The sequence below is a fragment of the Tursiops truncatus genome, chromosome 3 (genome assembly GCF_011762595.2).
Source record: "Tursiops truncatus isolate mTurTru1 chromosome 3, mTurTru1.mat.Y, whole genome shotgun sequence".
Lineage (NCBI taxonomy): Eukaryota > Metazoa > Chordata > Mammalia > Artiodactyla > Delphinidae > Tursiops > Tursiops truncatus.
In genome coordinates, this window is record NC_047036.1 from 114929332 (window position 1) to 114949863 (window position 20532).

A 20532-nucleotide genomic window follows, 5' to 3' on the forward strand; every position below is an offset into this window, starting at 1 on the left:
TTTCTATACAGAAGAAATCACAAGTTTCACACACACATTCACACACTCAAAGAACACACCAAAGGCTAGAGTTTTCTTTTCTTTCAGAGTTTATTGTGTACACATACACTTCACAGGTTTTGTTTTTTTTTTAAGTCTGTACACTTCACAAGACAGTACAAACTAGCTACAATCTGCTAGCAACACATCAGGACATTAACACATCCCATAATTTTTGCCCTAAAACAGGCAATTGTGCTACTCCAGCTCTCTGAGAGAGATTTTTTCCAGCTCATGTCATGTGGCCCAGACACCTCCTCTTCTGTAACTTCCACTTCTGGAACTTCCACAAGCCCAAGCTCTATCTTTACTTCTATTTCATGTTCAGCTCAGTGCAGATACTCTGGGGCTTCACTTTTTCATCTTCATATCTGCTTCAATGGCACAGCGGCGCCCCCTGGTTCCCCCATCCTAGATGACAGGCAGACAAAGACAGGGAGCATGAGTGAGTTAGCTATGAGGTTAGAGAAAAGGTGCAACAAGAATGCTGGGGATTTGGTTTTGGGGGGGGAAGTGGGGGGAGAATCAGCAGAAAAATCCAGGAAACGAGGGGCATTTATCTGTCTTCCCACAGAGCGGGCTAAAAAGCACCTGGTAGTAGTGTGTGAGAGGAAATGTAGGACAGAGTACCTTGCTTCTGCCCACCATAGAGGTCACTGGAGTTCACCTGGGGTCCCACAGAATGACTATCAGTCATCCCACCCGGGCCCCAAATCATGTGCAAAGGAACAGGAAGAGTAAAAGATGGGTGGGAGAGTCAGAAAGGGCAGTGGATAGTGAGATTCTTGGCTAACATACCTGTCCAGCTGTTGATCCCTATAAGAAAGGCCTTTCCTGCAGACTGACCCTGGCACTAGTTCCCTAGCACCTCCTGAGTTGTTTTCCGTGAGATCAGGACAATCAGAAGGCTTCTTTCCATCTGCTGCTCTCTCCCTGCAGCCCAGCTCCTTCCTCTTGTGCAATACTTTGCTGTCTTCAATAGATAAAAGATTCTATTAACCAGCCTTGCAACAACCAGCCAATTGCTTGGGGATTCAGAGTCACTGTTGCAGGCCAGTAGGAAAGAATGGAGATTACGGACTGTGGTACGGACTAAGGCCTGTAGGTAAGATGAGCTAGTGAACACTTTTGCTGGGCCAGGCCATTTTTACATTTCTAACATGCAAGGACTCTAAAATTCTTAGATCTCATGAACACAAGTTGCCTTTGAGGCAACAGTAAGTATAAAAATACCACCCTTGCATTTGTATAACACTTCCTTTTTTTTTTCAAGCCATTTTATCCTCATTTTATCCTCACAACATCCCTGTGAGGTACGCTGGACAGGCACCTCATTATATTACCTCCAGCACACAGATGAGGAAAACAAAGCTCCAAGAGATAATCCAGAGTTTTAAGATCATGTGGTTTTCTAGGCTGATATCCTTCCATTACATCATGACTTAGTGCCTCATAATGAACAACAGAGAGTCAGAGTATTGTTCAAATCACAGAGGAAAAGATTAGAAGTCTTTAGGCTAGCTTTACTAAGCTTATCTCTAATTCCACCAGCCACTACTGTTATGTAGTGGTCACTGTTACTGAGATCTTTATCTTAAATTTTACTGAATGTTTGTGTATCAGTCATCACTCTTGCAACTTAGTATTAGAGGAAAAGAAAAAACCCATGTGCTGAGTATCTGTAGGTATGAGGAACACTTTTTAAAAGCCAGCTAGCAGTTACTGCTCTGAGCAATCTTCTATTTGTAAGAAAAGAACTGTCAAAAGGTGCAGTCAAGAAATGAGGAGAAGGTGCATCCTAGATCCTTACCAATAATACCTCATTTCAGCTCAGTGAAGTCATAAATGGTCCCTACCCAGCCCACACACACACACATGCAGAAAGACAGGAGTGCAGAAGAGAGAGTTTCTTATTCGATGACTTGAATAAACAGAAGTTTAAGACATTGCCACAGTCTGCAGGTTCGATTTCCCTCTGCCACCCACCCCCAGCAAGAGCTGAGAAACTTTGTGGCAATACCACCCCTTGCAGCCATTCAATACTTACAAAGAGAGAGAGAAGGAAGGCAGGAGAGCCCATGGGGACACTGTCCTGTTAGAGGACAAACAAACACTGATCAGGTTCCACGGAAACTCTCAGCTGCAAGCACCCCAAACCTCAGGACAGAGACACAAGCACCACACACACAAAGACAAAAATTTTTAAACTCAAGAATAAGAGGAAAGAGATCCAAAAGCAATCTGGCCATTATGCCTCTGGAATAGGAACTGATGGTCCCCAAATGCTGCAAGCTATGTCATTTCTCCCACCTTGTGAGCACTCTCCGAGAGGAGATAATAATTCATGCACTCAGCTCACAATTTCTCCCATGTGACTGGGTCTTCCAGTCACAGCAGGTTTCTTCAGTGTTTGGATGGGAGCAAACAACTACCATTTTAAAATCTTTATGTCTGTATACCATTGGAATGTAGAAGCCTGGAAGTACCAAGTAGTAACATAAGGTTCCTTGGATGCTTCAAACTTCTATCACTGGAACACTGGCACACAGGCTCTTCCTTGGTCTCCTCACCTTCTCTGAAGAATCCTGTTTGCGGGTAGAATCTCTCCCTCGAAGACTTTTAGCACTGATCCCAGATTCAGATGTCTGCATAATCAACTGTGTGGCCAGGAATTGCTGTAGGGAGAAGAAACAGAGTTGGCCCTAGAGACCTGATCCATCAAGGAAGAATGAAGACACCTTAGGCTTTGTAAATAGGAGTACAGTACTGTTCTGCAAACAACATTCAAATACGTCTTGAATGATTAGGAGTTTTAGCACATTAGGTTTTAGTTCTAGTTGTGCATGCTAAGGAATCGGAAAATGCCAAATAGCTCTAATTTTTTGTTGTTGTTATAATATAGCATCAAAATCTCTATGCTCTTACTCTATAGCACAGGGAATCAGTATCTTGTAATAATCTATAATGGAAGAGAATCTGAAAAGAATATACATAAAAAATTGGGGTGGCCAAAAGTTCGCTAGGATTTTTTTCTGTAAAATGTTATCTGAAAAACCTTAACTTTTTAGCCAACCCCATAGATATAAAACTGAATCACTTTGCTGTCCACTTGAGACGAACACAACACTGTAAATTAACTATATTTCAATTTTTAAAAAAATCCTAAAAAACAAATCTCTATGCTCTAAGAATGAGAGAGAATAAAACTAGATGAACCAAAGCAATTTAAGTAATCAGTAAGCAATTTAAGTAGACTGGCAGACTGCAGAGATAGACAACATCCCTCCAAGTTCAATATCCCAAAGGGTGCCTGGTAATGTAACTACAGGATAGAAGTAGGTTCCCTGCAATGAAAAGGATCGTCTACCATGTACATAATTCATATCACTTAAAAATATACATTCACCATTTCACAAAAATTTTATTAAAAAACTTCAGTAAACAAGATATTTGCCCAAGAAAGGCAGAATATTCCCTCACAACTCTTTTACCAAACCAGCATGAGAAAATCATCATGAATCCAGCAAGAACAAAATTGTATCTTCCTGTGTCCCTGATGGCTATTCCAAGCAAAAACCACAACACCCCTTCCTAACATCAATACAAATCCTTCTCTTGAGTATTTTAAAATTCTCAGGATCCTCAAAGTACCTGGATCTGCTCCAAGACATCTCGCTGCATTTCTACTGCCATGTGATAGACATCGTGGTCTGAGCTATTATACATCACAGCATTCTGGAACATCAGCATAATGTCACGCTGAAATTCAGCTGTGCTGCGGATCAGTCCATTTTCAATGTTTTTCTTAATAGTTGACAAATCCATAGGCCTAAAAAACAGAGCAGGAGGAAATGGGAGCATAGAGGGGAAAAGGACTCCACTGATCTCTGAATATACTATTACCGTATGCATTTCCTCATATATACCATTAGTCCCAGCTACCAGGACTCAAACACCAAGCCCTAAAACAAGTACTTAACCCCAAAACCAAATTCAGCCTATATAATAAGTACTGAGAAAGGTAATAAAGGGGGTTAATTCTTTTAGACTCAGTGATCCAGTCAGTGAAAAAATTAGTTTAGCACTCGGTCATACTTACATCAAAAACATCTGCTTTAAACTTTGTCTAAACCAAAAGTCCACTAAGGGGCTTCCCTGGTGGCGCAGTGGTTGGGAGTCCGCCTGCCAATATGGGGGACACGGGTTCATGCCCTGGTCCGGGAGGATCCCACATGCCGCAGAGCGGCTGGGCCTGTGGGCCATGGCCACTGGGCCTGCACATCCGGAGCCTGTGCTCCGCGGCGGGAGAGGCCACGGCGGTGAGAGGCCCGCGTACCGCAAAAAAAAAAAAAAAAGTCCACTAAGACTGGACAACTTACAATTCAGGCCTAGTCAGCATGCTGAATGGATCATGGCTTACCTCTGTACAATGCTGTGGTAGCCAGGTGCTATGTCATCTGTAACAGGCTGCAGGAAGACATTAGCATACCTGTCCAAAAAGAATATGGTGCAATTACTGACTTATCCTCCAAGAAGCACAGGTGAGGGAACTTGATCTAAGCGGCTGAAGGTTTAAGAGCCAACGCCATCAGTCCTGTATAAGCATACTCAGACTTTTTTCTAATTATCAACAATGAAGAGGAGCAGGAGAAAATGTTCCTACTACTTGGTAAAGCCCACTCACCTATGATTAGCTGCAGCTCTCCATACAAGCATGATGGCTTTCTTCCAGATTTTCTGTGCCTGAATAGCTTCCTGATCCTCACTACAGACAGAGCTGAAATAAAAGAAATATGGGAGTCCCACTTGGCATAAGTCCAAAAAAAATGTGTCTTAATTACTTCTTGTCAGATGTTTGTTCCAGGCCAAGAAACAGAAGATGAAAAAGTAAGACTAAAGAAAAGATCCTCTCCTACTTCTCACCTTCACTGCCTTGACCTCAAAGAAAGAATCGCAGATACTCACAATTGTGAAGAAGCAGGGCTGCTGGGGATGGAGTCTGCCAGTGTGTGGGACTGCAGCGTAGCATTGTGTATGCTAAAGCCATCGTCACTCTCACTCACAGGGGGCTCATTATCCATTTCTGACAAATAGCCTTCTCCTTGATCTTCTTCCTTAGGCTCCTCTAGGCTGGCTGCTTCACTGACTCCATCCTCCTCCTCATCCTCACCTGGGGCATCCTTAGACATAGTGTGCTCCAGTCAACAAATGGAAAGGAGAGCAAAGCTATCCAGCAAAGCATCATTAAACATGATCTGTCTTTTGGGTTAGATCAGTTCTAGAAAATGACCTCACACTGTTTCCTGACTGAGCCCTCTATCACTTATACTACCATCTACTTAAAGATACTGACTGATCAAGTAACTTAGAACCTGGACAAAGAATAAGACCCAGGATCTTTTTAAAAGGAAGAAAAAAAAAAGCTACTTACTTAAGACTAAGCTAAGAGGCGTTCCTTCTTTCCCCTTGCTCTTGAGAGGAACTCTGACCCTGGGTACAAAGTTATCAAAAATAGTTTTTATTTTGTGTCTCATCTGATGGAGCAAGCTCACATCGCATTAAGTCTGTTTGTTACTACTGCTTTAGTAATTCTAATAAGAAAACTTTGGATGACTTTCTCTGAATAGTATAATTAATAATCTGATTTCTATATGCTCTCCCTGGCTCTGATATCCCTACTCACTCCAAATCACTCTGGATGTATCAAAGCTTCTTTGTGCATTATATGCAAAGAAAGGTCTGTGTGATATTCACAAACTCTTTCAATTAGGAAGCACCTGTTGCCATAGTACTCCCACTATGCCTAACTGTCCACTGCAGCTTTTCCCCATGCAACTCCTTAACCAGTCTCATCTCAGAGAATAATGATGCGAGTTTACTGAAATTCATTAAAAGGTAGTGCTATAGGGAAATCTAGTCACACAGCAAGAGGAATAAAGAAAAGTCTGAAATACCTTTATCTGGCTTCCAAAAATAGTCCCTGATTCTTCTTTCAATGAGTCTGCAGAGGAGAGAAAGACTACCTGAAGATTTTTCCACCTTAGCCTTCCCCTTCCTATGGACAATAGTCCCCTGCAGCTCTCCTTTCCATGCTGACCTATTCTACCTCCTCTACTTGCCCACAACCCACAAATCCCTCAGAAGCCAAAGCAAATGATTTAAAGTTAGTTATAGAGTACATATTTCCTGGCTTTATTATTTACCTGACATTTCAAACTTGTGCTGAGTCTCTGACTCTAAAGGATCTTCAATGGGATTTGAGCCATGTGATGGAGACAACATGCTTTCAGGGGATGCCTGAAGACCAAAAAGAACAAATACCTTAAGTCCTGGTAAATCACTACAGCTTATACATTATTCTTCAATGATAATGAGACTATACAAGAAATTCTAAGTCCTCCTACCCATGTAATATGATTCTAATGGTCACCTTAATAGAACAGGGTTAAGTATATATAGCACTGATCATACCTATGGGCTTTGGACACATCAACATGTCAGAACTCAGGCATGCAACAGGAAAACCAAAGGCCTAAAATGTCACTTCTTACCTAAGATATAACCCTCCACCCCCTGCCCCCATCCCCCAAGCCCCTGATGTTAAATACCTCTGTCTTCACTGTTGTAATTGGAGTTTCATCGCCTCTCCTACTGGAAGCATCTGCTTCAGTAATTTCTCCAGTTGCAGTACTTCTGGGTTCCTCATCTAAGTCCTGACTCCTGAGTTCTGGTGGCTCCATACTCGTGGCTGGAACAACTCCAGATACTATTTCAGCCCCTGAAATGCCTTGCTCTGGTTCTGCAGGTTCCATTTTGATCTCAACACTGGGTTCCCTGATGTCCACCAGTTCATGGATTCCTTTGCTTTCTGTTTCTTCAAAGTCCAGCCTCTCTTGCTTGACCGTCATCTCTGGTGCAGGGAGAGGTACTGGCTTGTCCCGTTCCTGCTGCATAGGGTGCTCCCAGGGGCCAGGCAGGGATTGGGGATCATCATTCTCTTCACAGAATGACAGTGCTGCTTCCACTGCTGCCACATCCAGCACTTCAGGATGATCATCTACCTGTCCCATAATACAAACACTGTTGAAGCCACAAAAAGAAACCCAAGTCCCTCAATTCATTAGCACCAAATGGAGATGGCCTGAATCTGAAGCTTCTCTCTCCATCTTCTCCATGTAGCAGAAGCAACCAATGGACAGGTACCTGTCTGGTGCAAACCAGTAACATAGGAAAGGCTGCGTAGATGACTAGTATGTCAGCATCAAAGGGCTTTGGGACTACAGAGATAGAGATGGGAAGAAGCAGGAGAGTTGTTTATGTAATTCTTACCACAAGAAGCAAGGAGAGGCTGAGGAGAGAAGCCTATGTAGGACCCATGAGACATTCTTTGGGGCTTTGCTGAATAGTTACCTTGTCCTCAATGATGGCAATGATGTCCCCAACAGTCTCAAAGTCCAGTTCTTCACCTGTGTAAGACACAGCAATATCCATCTTCTCAGCCAGATCTAAATCTTCCTTCCCATCAATGCTAGGAGCCTTTGATCCTCCAGGGGCCTCTGCTACCCCTGACCGGAAACACTCTTCTTTGATAGAATTGATGATCATGGAGATTTCACTGCTATCCATGGAGACAGTCACAGTATGTGGATCCCCCACAGCCTCCATGGGAACACAGGTGTCAGGCTGACTCACTGAATAACAGGAAAAGAAAACCATCTCAGAAGCTTATTTGGTACCAACTGCCCACCTGGAGATCACACCAAAGCTGTGGACAGATGTCAAGCACCCATACACTTAAGCTCAGTAAAAGTTATCTTACATCTGCCCATGTTTTCTTCTCCTCAATTTTATCTAGAAAGGTGAAAACACATTCTCAAGCCCATTCATATATGTACACTTAGCCCTTTTGCCCCAACACATAAATGCCCACCCACTTCTTCTCACATCCTTGTTTTTGTAAGAATAAAGATGCACATGTCCACAGAGAACAGAAGCTGATGCTCTTGGTCGCCTTTCTCTAACTGAAGCTCAAAATGAAATTTTGGATCTAGTTGCTGCTCAGGGCGTGGGTCAAGGACGCACCTGGAGCTACACTCTCAGGAGTGGAGACAGCCGGAGCAGAGGATGGTGCTGGCAGCGCAGGCATCATGACAATGGTAGCTTGGGACACAGACTCTACAGGGGGTGGCACAATTTTAACTGGAGGTTCACTGGCAACAGTAGTGAAGGAAGCAAGAGGTGTGGTGAACTGTGTAGGACCAGCTTCTAAAAGCCGGGAAAGAGTGGGAGCACCTAACAGACAAAGAGGTACACAAACGAGGTAAGAAGAAAGCACATGAGCAAGAAGCAAACAATAGCCACTTTAAGACTCAAACCAAGAAAATTTTTAGTCTCAAAGGATGAAAGTAACTCCTCTGTTAAATAAGCTCATTATCTATATCCTTATTTTTTCAAACCTTACTTAAGATCTTCTGCCAAGTTAGGAATGACTCAAAGCACTAGAATACATAACTCACATGAAAAATGAGTGGTAATTTAAAAAAAAAGGTATGAATAAATCTGTCCCTTCTGCTGAAGTTAAGCATGCTATAAACCACCCAAATTTAACACCACTCAAATACTAAAATCAAATGTTTGGCAATTTTTAAAACTCTTTTTTGCTTTACGTTTTCTACCTCATTTAATTCTCACTACATCCTTGTGAAGTATATATATTGCAATTAATTAAGAGGAAACTGAGGCTTAAGAATTAAGTTACCTATCCAAGGTCACAAAACCAGTGTGTGGCAGGCCTGAGACTCTTTAAGTCTAGTGTTCTAGTTCCAAATCTTATCTGCCTATGCTATAGTCTCAGGTATCCCTAGCACCCTTTTGTGATTTTTGCACCTTCACCATTAACTTCACTATTCCTTTCATTCAGTATCTACGCTGTGGTCATCCAGGACAATCAGTATTTTGAAGATGACACGGATTTACAATTTCGAGCACCACGTGGTTTAACAGGTAAAGTAGCTCCAAGGTTGGGCTTTAAATCTAGGATTCACAGTTGATTAATAACAAAGGCTAGAAACCAAGGGCAGTCAATGCCATGTTCAACATCTCTAAAATAAAGTCGACAATGGAAAAGTAGTGACTTACCTGAGGCAGCTGGGGAGGCTGCAACAGTGTTGGGTGTTTGCTGCATCTCCCCACCATGTATCATGGGAAGGACCCCGCCTACCTCCAGGAGGACACCTGTGCTGTTCAGGTGGCCAGAAGCCACAGCCATTTCACTCTCATTGACCTACCAGGGAAGAATAGAGGTGAAGGCTACACTCAAGCTTTCCTTTATTACCACTTCCCAAAAAAGCTCCAGCAGTTGGCCAAACTTCATGAAACTAAAAGTTAATATCCAAAGAAAATGATTTCAGACCCAAGGGAAACTCTGATTTTCAAAACTTATTGACAAGAGTTCTCTGGAGAAGAGAACCAAAATAATTATGGCTTCAGATATCTCAGGACCCAAGGATACTATCAACTATTTTGTTTTGTTGTGTTTTTAAATTAACATTTAACTAGGAGATCTCTTCCTCTTTTGAACTTTTTTTTCCATGTTATATTTTAGGTCCCAGGCACTCCCTTCCAAATTACTTAATCACCACAGCTCTCAAACACCCACAGAAGTCTCCATACCAGTCTGGGGCTAGTAGGCAGGAGGCTGCCCTTCTTCAAGAGCTCTGACAGCAGAGGGGAGGGGGGTGGAGTTGCTTTCTGTCCAAGCATCTTTTTCTGGGGTGAATCATCTGTTACTGGGGTCATGGGGGCTTCTAAGGGTGCAGAGCCTGGAGGAAGGGTGTCAGGAATTCCAGGAAACGAGGTGACTGGGGTACTCGGCAAAGTCCCAGGGGTTACCTAAGAGACAACAGAGAACCTTTATCTGACTTCTCAAACTCAGGAAGGTTCCCTACTCATCTGGATGGGTTAGTGTGTCTACCTATTACTTTATTAGTCCTGAGTGGAACTGCCCAGAAACCCTCTACCCGTCTTGCTCTCAACCACACCTTTCTTCCCCACAATTTTTTCTCTTCTACTCACTCAAACCCAAAGTGACTCAATCATTCCACCCAATTTGCCTTTTATAAACTCCTTACCCACTACCAATATTATATTTACATAGAAATCAGCCTATATTTCAGCAGGAATTTCATAAGACCAGTACACTTACAAGTAATTCCTTAAGTTAGTCTTTTACCTATCTCAAAAATGTCAAAAGCCTCAATGTTTTTAGGTCCATTCTTATCTTAGAGCACAGAACATGGTAAATTATGTCTTTAGAATTCAGACCAAGAGAGGAAATTGCCTCTAAGCCAAAAGTGGTTTCCTCATCACTCAGCTCTCTGCTGGCTTACTGCCCCTTTGCTGATCAATTCCTGTGGATGGAAATATACTCACCCCAGAGGTGGCCTCTTCCATAGTGGTTGCAGTCAAGTCGGCAAGTGGATAATCACCTCCTGGGGAGGCAGAATCTATAGGAGAGCGAACCATCACAGTAGGTAACCTCCGAGGGGGTGTTTTTACTGCTTGACGGGCTAGAACATACAAAAGAACAATTTCTGTCTTCAAGATTAAATAAATAAAGCTAGACTCTGCTATTATATAGTAAAGGACAAATAGGGATGTTACATTACTAAGGCAGCATTAAGAATCTGGATTAGAAAGCTTTCTTTACAAGTTTTTAGCCTAATTTTTCCTATGAGCAATTCTCACCCTAAGCAAACTTGTGTACCCTAAAGGTCCTTGGAGTAGGAAAGTAGTTTAAACATCCCTCAATATCCTCTTCAACAACTTAAGATTCTGCTTTTAACAAGAGGGAAAGACCTGAATGGCTCAAAGCATGTATTCCTAGAATTACAAATGCTGAAGTTCCTCCCCTTATCCAATGACTAAGTTATTCTCAATCTTTTTACGGGCTTTGACTTCTAAAACCTTGTTTATGTTCAATATGTTATTATCAGGCTTTTGTGTCTTAAAAGAACACAAGGTCTAGTGAGATCTCATCAGAGCTCACTTTCTAAGAGTTTCTTCCTGGACATAAAGGGACGTTTTTATTCTAGTAAGAGAGAAGATGACAGAGAAAAGCATGCAATTGGAATTAGTAGATTCTGTGTTAACAAACAGTCTTCAACTGTCATCGTCAGGCAGTAGTGTATAGTCAAATTGTTAAACAGTCACTAGGTTCACCTTACCCTGATAAGCCGCATCCGTAGCCTTCCTCTTTACTTCAGCCTCCTCCTCCTCCAATTTCTTTTTCCTAAAGAGGAAAATAAGGGTTAGATCCTAGCTGGCTGTAGCTCCTTCACGGTGCCCTCACAGGGAAGTTTTTTTGCCAGGCTAGCACTTTCTAGAGGAAAAACCTAAAAAATAAATCTTTATCAGCAAAATAGGGAATTTTGAGTATACTGCCTAACTACCAAGTTCTTTACCCAGGCAAACTAGAGCCACTTTTAAGTTAGAACTAAGTTATGTTCTCACACTGAAATATTCTATCACATTACCTTCTAGGACTCACTACCCCCTCCCCGCCACCAGGCCACTCTGCAGCTTTCCCTTTCCAGAATCTCTCAAGTCTAAAGGGATGGCAGACATAGGAAATAAGCCAGATTACTTAAGAAGTAAAGAGGATAAAAAGAGAAAAAGGAGTACAGATGGAAGAACAGTATAATATAACCCACATCGCAATGTCATTGCAAAGCTCATCCAGTCTGCTGTCCATGTGCCCAGCTTGAATTAGTTCTGCATCTCTTTTCAGCCGTCTGTAGGATGAGAGGTAGGTAGACTGGGTTTTTTAATCTATTTAAAAAATTCTGACTAGTATAAGCCAGGCCGATTTGTCTCTCCCAACCATTTTGCATTCTCTGATAAGTACCTATATTTTTCCTGGGTTTCCTTTATCACTTTCTTTAGTTCCTCAACTCGCTCAGCAGTCAGTTTCCGAACAATGACATCTTCAACGGTTTCTACCACTTCTCCCTTTTCACCCCGTTTCCGTCTATGGAAAAATTTAAAAAACAAACAAAAACAAAACAAAACAAAAAAAACACATTTGAATAAGAGAACATTTTTTCCTACTCCCACTTGCTTTCTTTGAGCCTTCTCCAACATCTAACCAGAGATAATTTCTAACTTTTATCACACCATGATATAAACATAAAAAAACCAGACTTCCACAGTAAATATTCTCCACTAAAGAGATTTGGCTCAAGTGCCTGGCTTTGTACTCACTTTGGGGTCTCAGTGGTCTCTAGGAGCTCTGAGTACTGGGAAGCACAATGCTATGGAAAAAAGTGAAAATATGATGAGTAAGCCTAAAAAGAAATGACTTTTCAAAGTTTCAACATATTAGACTAAGGTTTAGACAGGGGAGCTATATTTAAGGTAGGAGTAGCTTCTAGGAGGACAAATTACTTTGCAATCAAATTAGTTCAAAATAATCAATACCATAACACAGAAAAGGGAGTCTTCTGGCCGGGAGTTTGTCTATTTGAGGAAAGACAAGCTAAGAGCCAATATTTATACTTAATATCTACTGAGTAGTTACCGTATGCAAGGCACTGTGCTAAATGCTTTCTAGGTATTACCTCAACTAAATACTTTCAACAATCCTGAATCAACTTTTATCCCTATTTTACAAATCAGAAAACTGAGGCTCATGGTTCAAAGTTTTCAAGTGGAGTCATATTAAACCCAGATCCAGGGCTTCCCTTGTGGCACAGTGGTTAAGAATCTGCCTGCCAATGCAGGGGACACGGGTTCGAGCCCTGGTCCGGGAAGATCCCACATGCTGCGGAGCGGCTGGGCCTGTGAGCCATGGCTGCTGAGGCTGCGTGTCCGGAGCCTGTGCTCCGCAACGGGAGAGGCCACAACAGTGAGAGGCCTGCGTACCGCAAAAAAAAAAAAAAAAAAAAAAAACCCAGATCCATCTAATGTACAAGACTGGTCTTTTAACTGTTATGCTACACTGACAAGAATAGTTTGTAATAGTGTGGGCATACATGGATGGATCTGCAAATATTGAGAAAAAGGAAAAGTATTCTCAAACTATTCTTCATGGTACAAAAGCCTTGTGATTAAAATGGTAGGACCTGGTCACACCGGTCAGAATGGCCATCATTAAAAAGTCTACAAATAATAAATGTTGGAGAGGGTGTGGAGAAGAAGAGAACCCTCTAACACTGTTGGTGGGAATGTAAATTGGTGCGGCCACTGAAGAAAACAGCACAGAGATTCCTCAAAAAACAAAAAATAAAACTACTATATGATCCAGCAATCCCACTCCAGAGCATATATCCAGACAAAACTATAATTTGAAAAGATACATGCAACCCTATGTTCATAGCAGCACTATTTACAATAGCCAAGCTAAGACATGGAAACAACCTAAATATCCATCGACAAGTGAATGAATAAAGAAGATATTCACAGACATAGAGAACAGACTTGTGGTTACCAAGGAGAAGGGGGTGTGGGGGAGGAAAGGATGGGGAGTTTGGGATTAGCAGATGCAAACTATTATATACAGGATGGATAAACAACAAGGTGCTTTTGTATAGCACAGGGAACAATATTCAATATCCTGTGATAAACCATAATGGAAAAGAATATGAAAAAGAATATATGCATGTATAACTGAATCACTTTGCTGTGCAGCAGAAATTAACACAACATTGTAAGTCAACTATACTTCAATAAAATTTAAAAAAGAAATAAACGTAAGAACAAATAAATAAGATACTTAAAGACCAAAAACAAAAAAGGCAGGACCTGGAAGGGAACCCACTTCACACCTCAAAAAGTGCTCTAAAAGAACGTTTACTTGGGAACTTACTTTTTGAGAGAACCAGTCTGGAGGGCGGCCAGGTTCTGCAAAGGGCTTGATTGCTCTGCTAACTGATACCCTACAAAATTAGAAAAGCCTTATCACATACCAAATTGAAAAAAAAAGAGAGAAGGTATACTGAGAGTTCAAGGTTTAGAGTACAAACTTTGGAGTAAAAAACTGTCACTGGGAAATATTCTGCAATATGTGACTATGGAAAATGACACAGCTACTGAAAAGTCATTTTAGAGGGAAAGCGTCATTGCTAAACAGTTTTCCTACATGATGTATTTCCTGAGTGAAGTGAAGCTATTAGGACCTAGTAAAGTACCATTTCTGTTCATTTGGGAAAATATTTTTATGTTGATCTTGGTTCTTTCAGAAAACATCTGTCATTTGGGAAGCAATCTATAAAATATTCCAGCCCCCAAAAGTTATCTTTTGATCTATTAATACAACTCTTAGGAATATAAGAAAATAACAAAAGAAGCAAGCACCAGGAAGAAAGCACCATGTAGACTTGACCAGACTGATGAACAGTTAGGTTTTTCCTAAATGCCTGCAAGAGGATGTTTAACTTATGGCACTTCATCTCTAGAAAATATTAAACAACCCACAAAAATAACTATGAAATATAAAATATATGGTGATACAGAATGTATTTATAACATAATATTAACTGAAAAAAGGTGACACAATTTTCTGCTATGATGCACTCATATGACTTTTTAAAAAGTTACAGGTATAAAGACAAAGGAAGAAACAGGCAAAAATGAAAATAGACTGAAATGGTTTGATGCAAGAGCGTGAAGGGGCTTCAACTGTGTCTATTTCTTTAAAAAGATCTGAAGGAAACATGACAAAATATTAAGATTTCTTAAATGCAGGTACCAGATACATGGGCACTCTATTACTCTCCCTACTTTTCAATGTGGCTGAAGTATTTCACAACTTTAAAAACAAAAAAGTTTTGAATTTTGTGTTGGGATAATGGTTTCAGAGTTTTTTCTTTTATTAAAAATTTACTTTATCCCTGGTGGCGCAGTGGTTGAGAGTCCGCCTGCCGATGCAGGGGACACGGGTTCGTGCCCCGGTCCGGGAAGATCCCACATGCCGCAGAGCGGCTGGGCCCGTGAGCCATGGCCGCTGAGCCTGAGCATCCGGAGACTGTGCTCCGCAACGGGAGAGGCCGCAGCAGTGAGAGGCCCGCATACCGCAAAAAAAAAAAAAAAAATTTACTTTAACATTGTTATGTGGATAGCTATCAGCAAAAAATAAAGTTTGATCCGTAAATTACACCTTTCTTTATACTAAGAAAAGCCCCCAAATCGATCAAAGATTTATATATTTTAAAAAATATAACCATAAAAGTACTAGAAGAAATCAAAGGAGATTTTATAACCTCAGACTAGGGAAGAACTTTCTAATTATGTCACAAAATCCAGGAACTATAAGAGAAAATTATTAATAGACTACATTTTAAAACCCTTCATGTAAAAATATTACATTAAGCAAAGCCAAATAGCAAAGTGGTTTAAAAAAATGCACCTCAAAATAGACAAATGGCTAATCTCCCTAATATATAAGGAGCCACCCCACCCCCCCACCCCCAGTCAAAGAGAAAGACTAATAGTCAAACAGAAAAACAGGAAAAAGCAGTTTACAGAAAAGGAAATAAAAGTGGCTCTTCAACACAAGATATTTAACTTCACTCATCATAGGATAGATGCAAATGAAAGATATGAGAACTATTTCAAAGTTTGATCTTATACTGTCAAAGATCAAAAATACATAACACCACATTCTATGAACCAGGCCATAGAAAAACAGGTACTATGACATATTACCAATGGGAGTATAAATTGAAACAAATCTCTGAGTAGAGCAATTTGAAATACTTACCAAATTTTATAAACATATATATTCTTTGACTCAATAATTCTACTTTCAGTTTATCTTAGATACAATTCATACATAACTACTCAAGGCTATATTTATATGAGCAAATGTCCATCAACAGAGTTCTAGTTAAATAAATTATTGTACTGCATAAAATATCATGCAGCTGTTAAAAAAAATGAGCTAGATCTTCATATGAAGATATACAAGGGTCTACAAGATACAGTACTAAGTTAAAGAAAATGTAGCAGTGACAAGGTAAAGAACACTGTGCATAATATATAACCAGTTGTGTTTAAAAAAGAGAGGGGAGAAGAAAATATTTATTTGTTCATGTATACAAATTTAATGGCAGAGAAACACACAAGAAACTGCTAACCCTGGGAGATAAGATACAATGATGGGAGGAAAACACTGTGTACCATTTTAATTTTTATTTATTTCTTCACTTATTTTTGGCTTCTTTGGGTCTTCATTGCTGCGCGCGGGCTTTCTCTAGCTGCGGTGAGTGGGGGCCACTCTTCGTTGCAGTGCACAGGCTTCTCACTGCAGTGGCTTCTCTTGTTGCGGAGCATGGGCTCTAGGTGCGCGGTTTTCAGTAGTTGTGGCACACGGTCTCAGTAGTTGTGGCTCACGGGCTCTAGAGCACAGGCTCAGTAGTTGTGGTGCACAGGCTTAGTTGCTCCGCGCCATGTGGGATCTTCCCGGACCAGGGCTCAAACCCGTGTCCCCTGCATTGGCAGGTGGATTCTTAACCAGTGAGCCACCAGGGAAGTCCCAACCATTTTGAATTTTGAACCTTATGACTTAAGTACCTCCTCAAAATATAAATACAATTTAAAATTTTAAAGTTTTACTTAAGTGTTCTACTATTTTTTATATAAAAATATAAGAAAATATACAGATTAGATTCTACTTCAATTCAGTTTACTTGGTATTTCGTTTAAAAATGAGTTCAGTTTATATTTGAGTTATATTTAAGTTCAATCTGAGATTTACCAAATTAGTGTGCTTCGTTTTGTCGCAGGATTTACCAGCTCGAGAACAGTTGCTACCTGGAAGATCCTGGTTTCATCTTTGAAAACTTATTTGAAAAATACATAAAGGGGCTTCCCTGGCGGCGCAATGGTTGAGAGTCCGCCTGCTGATGCAGGGGACACGGGTTTGTGCCCCGGTCCGGGAAGATCCCACATGCCGTGGAGCGGCTCGACCCATGAGCCATGGCCGCTGAGCCTGCGCGTCCGGACCCTGTACTCCGCAACGGGAGAGGCCACAACAGTGAGAGGCCCGCATACCGAAAAAACAAACAAACAAAAAACATAAAATTGTTTAAGTGTTAAGTGTGACCAGCAATGGTGCTTTGGTAAACTCATTTGAATGGTTAAAGTAGTAGAGATACACCATACAAATGCAAATTTGTATATTAAGTAATCTGAACACTTAAGACAATTAAAAGGTGTCCTTAGATCCTGAGGGAAAAAAGAGGGGGGAAAAAAGGACTAATGTTAAAAATGAAAGCGTATGTCCTGGTAGCAAAAAAGATTGGAAACCACACACAGTCCTATTTTCTGGTACTTAAAAGAAATACTGAGTGCTAAGACAATTCAATAGGGAAAGAATAATGTTTTCAACAAATACTGAGTCCTGGGACAGTTGCATACCTACATGCAAAAGAGACTCCTGCTTTACAACCTAGACAAAAATTAACTCAAAATGGATCAAAGACCTAAATGTGGAGAGTTGAAAGTTGTTAGAAGAAAATATAGACGTAAACAGTTTCTTAGCTACGACACCAAAAGCACAAGCAACAGAAGAAAAAATAAACTCATATCAAAACTAACAACTTTTGTGCTGTAGGCAATACCAACAGATATCAACAATACCAAAGAAAGGCACCACACAAAACAGGAGAAATATTTGCAAATCATCTATCTAACAAGGGATTTGTGTCCAGAATATATAAAGAATCTTAAAACTCAATAATGAAAAATAATCCAAGGGATCTGAGCAGACATTTTTACAAAAAAGACATACAAATGGCCAATAAGAACCTGAAAACATGCTCAACAACACTACTGGTCATCAGGGAAATGCAAATCAAAACCACAATGAGATACCATTTCATACTCATTAGTACAGCTATAACGAAAAAAGAAAACAATAAATGTTGTCAAGCATGCAGAGAAACTGGGGCCCTCATTTATTGCTGGTGGGAATGTCAAACAGTGGGGTCACTTCCTAGTTTGGCAGTTCCTCAAAAAGTTGAATAGAGAATTACAATATGATCTAGCAATTCCACTCTTTAAAGACAACTGGAAACACCTCTTCACAAAATCTTGTACACAAATGTTCATAGCAGCATTAATTATAACAGTCAGAAAAATGGAAACAACCCAAATGTTCACCAACTGACAAATGGTAAACAAAATGTGGCATACCCACACAAGGGACTATTATTTAATCAAAACAAGGAATAAAGGGGACTTCTCTGGTGGTCCAGTGGCTAAGAATCTGCCTTCCAATGCAGGGGACAAGGGTTTGATTCCTGGTCAGGGAACTAAGATCCCATGTGCTGCAAGGGAACTAAGATCCCATGTGCTGCGGGACAACTAAACCCGCGCGCCACAACGAAAGATCCCGCATGCTGTAACTAAGACCTAATGCAGCCAAATAATATTAAAAAAAAAAAAAAAAAGGAATAAAGTACTGATACGTACTCCAACATGAATGAACCTTGAAAGCACTATGCTAAGTGAAAGAAGCCAGTCACAGACAACCACAAACTATATGATTCTATCTACATGAAATGTCCAAAGTAAGTTATCTATAGAGAGACAAAGTAGATGAGTGGTTGGTGGGGAAGGGGGAGGGGAGATGTTAGAGAGGTAAAGAGGAGACTGTAGAATAACTGCTAAGGGATAAGAGGCTTCTTTCAGGGGTATTTAAAATGTTCTAAAATTAGACTCTAGTGACGGTCTTACAATTCCAAATATACTAAATTCTGTGAATATACTTGGTTAATTTTATGGTAAGTGAACTATATCTCAATAAAGCTGTTAAAAAACAAATGCTGCTTAAAGGTTAACTTATGGAATCCACCGGCATAAAAAAAAAAATACCCGACAGTTTCTAATCCCCAAGAAAGCAGATACCTTACCAATTTTGATCTCCACTCCTCATAACGGAAGACGCTAAACACAGCTTCTCTCGGATGGACCATGGCTCTGTAGGGCCAGTACTCAGCAGCTTATGTTCTGAAAGGAGAGAAGACTTGGAGACAACCACTGAGACACTAATTCTAAGCCCCAAAGGGAGGACTAAAAGCCTAACACAGAACATCCCAACCTGTAAGGACAAAGTGAGCCACTATCACCAAATCTTGATTTTCACCTCTCTAGTAAACACCACCACTAGGGTGATGCCTATTCATTGCATGAGAACTGCACTGAGTATATGGCAAAACATTTTTTCTTCAAATGCCATGGTTACTCTGTTTTTTTTTTTAAAAAAAGAGTCATTAATTTATCGCAGTTCTCCCCAGAGACCCAGTTTTAAGAATGCTTTACTCCAGGGACTTCCCTGGCGGTCCAGTGGTTAAGACTCTGTACTTCCACTGCAGAAGACACGGGTTGGATCCCGGATTGGGGGAACCAAGACTCTGCATGCCCCGCGGCGTAGCCAAACAAGAATGCTTTATTCCAATTTGGACGCAAGGGCTATTTCCCAGGATTCCGAGCGGCCAACCCCCACACCCCACCCTGCACTGCCCCACCTCCTTCTTAGCATAAACTTGTTTACTTCTCTCAGGAACACCCACTACCCTTTAGCTGCTGGGCCTAAAAAACCTTTTCACTCCGTGAAACAGGGGGAAATGGCTGAGATGCACGAAATGCAATTTCCCCCCAGTGGCAGAAAAAGCTCACGGTTAAGATACCCCATTTCTCTGTGAGTACAGGCCTCACAAACGTTCGTCAGAAAACGACTCTTTGAGACGCCGGCCATTCCATATAGCTGTTGTGTGGACAACATGTCTGCCCACACGCCCGAGCCTCTGAGGAACCTTTTTTCCTCTCACTCCGCGGAGCGCCCAAACATACAAGAACTCCCTAAGGTGCTTCTCTCAAAACTCCGCGGCCTTACTGAAACACAAGACTCTACGCTTCTAGGCCCCCAACCATTGGCCTTCACAACGCCGGTCGAGGGCAGGTCTTTGACGGCCCTGGGCCCTCAGGCAAATCATTGCTCCTACTCTCTAAGAGCGTGACAGAAATCTGTTGCCTGGCCTTGGCTCTACAAACACCTTCCACACAAGAGCAGCACAATTACTTACTGCCCGTTCCGGTCGCCATCTTGGCCCCGAAGTCTCCAACCCCTGAAGGAAGACCGTCTGGTAGGGCTAAAGCCCGCGGGATTCTGGGAAATCGAGTTCCGGTGTTTGTTCGCGGTGTGTCATGGGAAATGTAGTCCCCACCCCAACCCACCCCCCACCCCCACCCCAACCCACCCCCCCCCCCACCCCAGGATGAACAAGCGCCCTAAACTAGGTCTCCTGTGAGAGGATGGCGACTGAAGCGTAAGGATTGCCTTTAGGCTTCTTAGAAAAGAAATGCCTAGGGTTCAAGAAAAACTGATAAACCGGAGTTCCAGTGGGCCCAACTCCAAACTCCGACAGTTGGTAACCCGTCCTGCATTAGAGCAGAGAGGTCAAGCCGTAGCAGTTTCCCGGTCTCGCCCGCCCC

General features: G+C 41.4%; 1 protein-coding gene across 17 annotated transcripts; it reads right to left on the reverse strand.

Moving 5' to 3' along the window:
- Positions 1-71: 71 nt before the first annotated feature.
- On the reverse strand, positions 72-20215 carry LOC101337070 (bromodomain-containing protein 8). Of its 17 annotated transcripts, none has more exons than XR_012330867.1 (24): positions 20124-20214; positions 18951-19047; positions 14921-15061; positions 13904-13973; positions 12301-12350; positions 11945-12067; positions 11751-11831; positions 11265-11329; positions 10471-10607; positions 9712-9930; positions 9178-9322; positions 8122-8331; positions 7450-7730; positions 6648-7100; positions 6243-6336; positions 5994-6040; positions 5005-5219; positions 4724-4816; positions 4460-4528; positions 3691-3868; positions 2610-2741; positions 2087-2131; positions 838-1012; positions 72-450 (listed from the first exon to the last, which is right to left on the reverse strand). XR_012330867.1 is itself a non-coding variant. In XM_073802567.1 (23 exons), the coding sequence occupies exons 1-23, from the start codon at positions 20140-20142 to the stop codon at positions 391-393; spliced, it is 3024 nt and encodes a 1007-aa protein (XP_073658668.1). In that variant the 5' UTR covers positions 20143-20212; the 3' UTR covers positions 72-390. The 17 variants fall into 17 exon arrangements, 9 of the variants coding, with proteins under 9 accessions (XP_073658668.1, XP_073658669.1, XP_073658671.1 ...); XR_012330868.1 differs by having other exon boundaries at positions 2610-2714; positions 20124-20211; XR_012330873.1 differs by lacking the exon at positions 9712-9930.
- Between the last annotated feature and the right edge of the window lie 317 nt (positions 20216-20532).

What these genes read in the sequence shown, in the direction of transcription:
- LOC101337070 (XM_073802567.1), bottom strand. An exon ending in CAGACTGGTTCTCTCAAAAA is followed by an intron (nt 12,351 to 13,903) that starts GTAAGTTCCCAA and finishes TTTTTTCCATAG; the next exon opens with CATTGTGCTTCCCAGTACTC. An exon ending in AGCCTCCCCAGCTGCCTCAG is followed by an intron (nt 8,332 to 9,177) that starts GTAAGTCACTAC and finishes TTTGTCTGTTAG; the next exon opens with GTGCTCCCACTCTTTCCCGG.